The 5,276-nt window shown below is 56.4% G+C and overlaps 1 protein-coding gene across 1 annotated transcript; it reads right to left on the reverse strand.

Annotated features, from left to right (window-relative positions):
* Positions 1 to 343: 343 nt before the first annotated feature.
* FOXQ1 (forkhead box Q1) lies at positions 344 to 2,756 on the reverse strand. The gene has a single exon (XM_075747124.1). It carries the CDS (start codon positions 1,962 to 1,964, stop codon positions 735 to 737), a length of 1,230 nt encoding a protein of 409 aa, XP_075603239.1. The 5' UTR covers positions 1,965 to 2,756; the 3' UTR covers positions 344 to 734.
* Between the last annotated feature and the right edge of the window lie 2,520 nt (positions 2,757 to 5,276).

Raw genomic sequence — 5,276 nt, forward strand, 5'->3', positions numbered from 1 at the left:
GCCTTTAAATGTACAACGCCAACCAGTACAGGAGACAATACCTGACAGTTCCTTGAGCCCTTTCCCCTCTCCCGCCCCCCCCAAGAACAATAATTAATTAAAAAAACTGCACTCTCTTTGTGTTAAAAACACTACTTTTATAAATAATTTAATGTCCTCCCTTCCCACGAAATGCTAGTTGCCGGACAGGAGAAAAGGCTTCTTTTGGCACAGTGATGCATCGCTTTGCAGTACAGACCTACGGCTCCACAGCAGCCCCCGGCCCCCTCCCTTTCTCTCTCCCTGCTCCTCCCGGCAGGCGCCCCCGGCCCCCCTCCCACCTCCCCGCCCTCCCAAGCGCACAGCGCATCCCCCGGCTGCCAGCACCGCGCCTCTCCGCGGGGGCACCCCCCGCTCCGCTGCCCAAGGCTTTGGTGGCAGTACATGCGGGGACAAGAGGGGGGGTACAAAGGGGGCGGCGAGGGAACGGCTACAGTCAAGTAGTCTCAACGAACAGTAAGAAGCACTTGAGGCTCATGGCTATGTCCAAAACAAATTATTTTGTTTTTTTGATTTTTTTTTTTTGGTTTTGGTTTAAGTTAAACCCACTGTCATTTCACTAAGGCACCGTCACCGAGGCTTTTGCTTGGAGGCTTTCGTCGCCTCTGGAGTTAAAGTGCGGGATCCAGAGCCTCCTCCTTTCCCCCTCCCCGCCTCCCCGGGCAGGCCTCTCGCAGGGGAGGAGGGGGGCTCCATTAAGCCAGGGGGGTCTCCACGGCGTACGGCTGGAACGATGCCGAGCTCCCCGCCGCCGGCTGTAGCGGCGCGCTGAGCCGGAGGGGCCCGTAGAGCGGGGAGCCGGGCGGCGGCCCCCTCCCACCCTTGTGGAGGGCGGCGGGCAAGAGCGGCGGCCGCGGCCGCTCCGCCGGCGACGGCTCGACCTGGGCCAGCGCCTGCCGCCCGCCCCCCAGCAGCAGCGGCGGCGGCTCGCCCAGCCCGTAGGCGCAGAGCTGCAGGAGGCCACCGCCATAGAGGGCGGCGGCGGGCGGGGGCTGCGCGGCAGGTGGGTAGGGGAGCAGCGGGTAGGGGCCGGGCAGCAGGTGCGGGGGCGCAGGCGGCGCCGGCCACAGGAGGCGGGCGTGCGGCGGCGGCGGCGGCGGCTGCGGGGCGGCGCGGGGCCCCGCCGGCCGCCGGAGGAGGCTCTCGATGGCGAAGGAGCTGGAGAACTTGGCGCCGCCGCTGCCCCCCGCCGCCGGCCCGCCGCCCACCGCCGCTGCTTTCTTGGCGGCGGCGCCCGGCGCGCAGTTGCAGGGCGAGGAGGCGCAGCAGCACCGCGGGGAACCGCCGGGGGACGCGGTGCCCGCTCCGGCCGCCTCCTGCGGCGGTGGCGGCGGTGGTGGGGCGGCGGCGGGGCGGGCGGGCTGCGGCGGCGGGGCGGCGCGGCTGAGGCGCTTGCGGCGGCGGCGGAAGACGCCGTCGGCGAAGGTGTACTCGCTGCTGGGGTTGAGCATCCAGTAGTTGTCCTTGCCCCAGGGCCGCGCCGGGTCGCGCAGCACCTTGACGAAGCAGTCGTTGAGGGAGAGGTTGTGGCGCACCGAGTTGCGCCAGCCGGTGTAGGCGCCGCGGAAGAAGGGGAAGCGGCTCATCAGGTAGTCGTTGATCTCGGCCAGGGTCAGGCGGCCGCCGGCCGAGTCGCGGATGGCCATGGCGATCAGCGCGATGTAGGAGTAGGGCGGCTTCGGCCGCCGCGTGTAGGGCTTCCCCTTGGCGCTCTCGGCCGGCGGCGGCGGCGGCTGCGGGGCGGGGGGCGGCGGCGGAGGATGCCCCGGCCGCACGGCCCCGCCGCCCGGGCTGTTGGCGGCGCAGTCGCCGTCCGAGCCCAGCTCGCTCTCAGCCGGTGCCGGGGAGAGAGAGCCGCTGCCTTCCTGATCGCTGCCGGCGCTCAGCTTGTCCTCGTAGTGCTGCGAGAACACCTCCAGCTTCATGGCGGCGGCGCCGGCGGCCCCCCCCGCACCCCGCGGCTCCGCTGGGCGGGCGCGACCCCCGCCCCTCGGCGCGGCCTCACGGGCGGCGGGGGGCGGTGAGGCGACCCGGGGGGTTTCTGCCCCCGCGCCGGCTTGGACAGCTCCGCGGCGGCAGGCAGCGCGGGCAGAGCAGGGCAGCGGGGCTGCGCGGCCGCCTCGCCCGGCCGGCCCGGGGGTCGCTGGCAGAGGGATGGCCCCTTCCCCGCCGGCGGGCGCCGAGGACAGGCGGCGAGGAGGGGGGACGGGGCGCTTCCTCCGGCTTCCACCTCCTTCTCCCCCACCGGGGCGCTCGCTCTCTTTCCGCCCCCCTTTTTGTCCTTCTCGCTCTTTACTCCCGCTGCTCCATGGGGCCGGAGGGGCGAGGAGGCCCCCGCGGAGCCGGTGCGAGCGGGCGGGCGGCTGCCGGAGCCGGCTTCTCTCCGCGTCCCCCCGAGCCCGGTCCTCCTCGGGGGCGCTGCCGATGTTACCGTCCGGCGTTCCCCGGGCGTGGGGAGAAGCTCCCGAGGGACGTCGGGGTTACTCCGCTCTCTCCGGCTTCGGCCCCCGTCAGTGCCAGGACGCCGGGCTGGCTCCTCGCTGCGGCGCGGGCAGCAGCCGGGTTATTAGGGTTATTAGTGTTATTGTCATTATCTCTCTCTTCCCCTGTGGTTCTGTGTCTCTCCACCACTTTCAGACCAGCCCATTATAACGCCGGCGAGAGGCGGAGCCAGGACAAAGATCTGAAAGGGTGGTGGGTGGAGAAGCAAGGTAGCAAAGGTGGGTATGCGCTAATAAGCCGTATCAGAGCCGTAATTAGCTGAGATGACAGCGAGGTCTTGTTGGAAAGTTATTTTACCGAACTTGTTTGTATTTTCTCCTGCCAGGTCCCTCCCCTTCCCGGGTATTTCGAGTGAAGCCGCAGTTCGGCGAGACTTCGCAGAGCCGGGCCCGCCTCCCAGGTGTAAAATGCGGAATGACTTATAGGTGGCAGAGCAGAACCTGTTACATGCAGTGATTTGTTTTACTACCGCCGTATAGAGCAACAAGTTGTAGTGTGACAGCTGAACAACCTGTTGGAAAATAATACACGGCTTCGCAGTTGTGAATTCCTAATGATTTATGTAGCCTGACAAAGTCCTGGCCCCTCTTTCCTTCTGTCATAATCACACCCGGTGCAGGGCTAAAATGGGAACAGGTACGCAATGCGGTGGGCTTTTGCTACGAGAGAATTAGTCAAAACCTTAACCTTAGTTTTAAGTGTGTTAATGTGTATAGAGTAACATTGTTTGATCTCTTCCGGATGGTGCGTTTGTAACGTCTCTGTTATAACTGTTGCTCTCCAATAAAATCTTTTATTGTGAGGGTTTTTTGGTTTTTTTTTTTTTAAATAGTGACTTTGCTTTAACTTTTCTTACGCATTGTGGATCTATAAATTTTCTGTAAAACCTGTGACAGAAAGTATTCTGTAATTTTAGCTGGACACCTTTCTAGAGAAATCAGGTGTAATTTTTAGGTTTAAGTTGTAAGGGTCTTACCCTCCTTCGTAGGTTTTGCCACCTTCAACAGTATGCTCTCTTCAATGAAGAGAGCTATACGGCAGTAGCTTCTCTGAAAACTCCCTGTTCAGTCCTATCCTGCTCGCTGTTCAAAGTCAATTGCAAAACGCCATTTCACTGCATACGGCAATAGCACTAGTGTCTGCAAAACAATAACAAAACAAAAACATCAGCAGAAATCTAGTGTGGTGCTTGTATTTTATTTCTCATACATACACTTTGAATTTTGTGTCCTGGAGTAAGAGTTAGATTGCTCCATATTTTCTAAAAGCAGTCTTTCTAAATCGGACCTTATTTTAGAATAAATCCTTAATGCAGAGTCACTCCTCTTAAGACTATGCTGTTGTGATCTGGCTCTTAAGGAGCGTAGAGAGGAACATGAGAAAAGGCAAGTTTAAAAGACAAACAGAAAAAACACCACTATTTTCTGTCTCAATGTCTCTTGAATAGAATATATGTTCCCCCACACACCTGCATTTTGTTTCAAAGCTTTGCCATTTCTTCAGTCTGCATGAGTCTTAAATAGTAAATACTGAACAACGAGAGGTTCTTCTGTCTTCCTGGTTGTACTCTTGCTAACTTTAATAATAACAGGCTTGATGTTTTCCTGTTCTCGCTAAAGCTGTACCAGTTCAGAAAAGCTGGCAATTCAGAAAGACAAAAATAAGAGGAGGGAGACCTCTCTTGGTTCCTTGTTGTTGTTGTCTCCATGTAATGTAAACTGAGATCTTTCACTAGAGCGTTGCATTAGCTGTAGGTGCCAATGTTTGTGTTTAAGGGTATGGGAAAAAGCTATCATTCCTTCCAAAACTTGTATTTTCTAAGATGATGCCAATGGCAAGGGTAGGTTTTTTCCTCTTCCTGCTTTTGTTGTAAATAGCAGTGAAGTAGCGATGATTTGCTAGCTTACCTTTGATGTTTATTTTATTACTGTTCCACTATTTGTGTGGAAAATGTACACATTGTCTCTTATCTTTATTCAAAGAACTTAAAAAGTCATTCAAATGCTGTAGGTAAACACATCAGACATAACAGAAGCTTTTTCACGGCCATACTTCAAGACTAGGAGTGGATGGCAAAGCTGGTTTTGCAAGGTTTAAGAGGGGACAGAAGCTTGTGCTCAAAATAATACGATTACAAAGATAGCTATTAACGGCTGGGAGCAGGGAGCCGTTCTGAGATCAGCGCTGGTTCTTGTCGCGGCTCAAGGCCCCTTCGCTGCCTCTGAGCGGGTGCCTGTTGTAACCTGGCCCTTGAAATCTGTGGTGGCTCTTACCTGAGAAAACACATGAAGGTGCTCATGTCAAGAACCGTGCATGGTTTAAATAGAGCCTGCCTGGCCCAAGTGAGAGCGGCGTCAAGCCCGTTGCTATTGCTGCCCATGAAACAACAAGCGAAGTTGTAAGAAGTGGCGAAATAGTCCAACTACTCCGGTCTCTCACCACTGAGAGTATATGTAACCTCAAGTCTTTTCCTGCTATAGTTTTTTAAAAGGCACAGTATCGCCTTCAGGTTTATAAAGATTAACACAATCATCGGAAAAACTGATTCTGTTAAGTAAACTTCACATCAAAAGCACTTTGATGTGCTGTATTACAGCAAAGCCAAACACTCCACCCCCATCACCCCAAGAAAAACCTCCAAAAACCTCTAGAAAAGCAATGTAAAAAAAAATCTAATTCTTTGTTCTAAAATGAAATGTCTCTTCCTCTTTAGAGCAGCAGAGCAGGACTTTTTT

The sequence above is a fragment of the Balearica regulorum genome, chromosome 2 (genome assembly GCF_011004875.1).
Source record: "Balearica regulorum gibbericeps isolate bBalReg1 chromosome 2, bBalReg1.pri, whole genome shotgun sequence".
Classification (NCBI taxonomy): domain Eukaryota; kingdom Metazoa; phylum Chordata; class Aves; order Gruiformes; family Gruidae; genus Balearica; species Balearica regulorum.

Coding starts and splice junctions, on each gene's coding strand:
- FOXQ1 (XM_075747124.1), bottom strand. CDS start 1,964: ATGAAGCTGGAGGTGTTCTCGCAGCACTACGAGGACAAGCTGAGCGCC.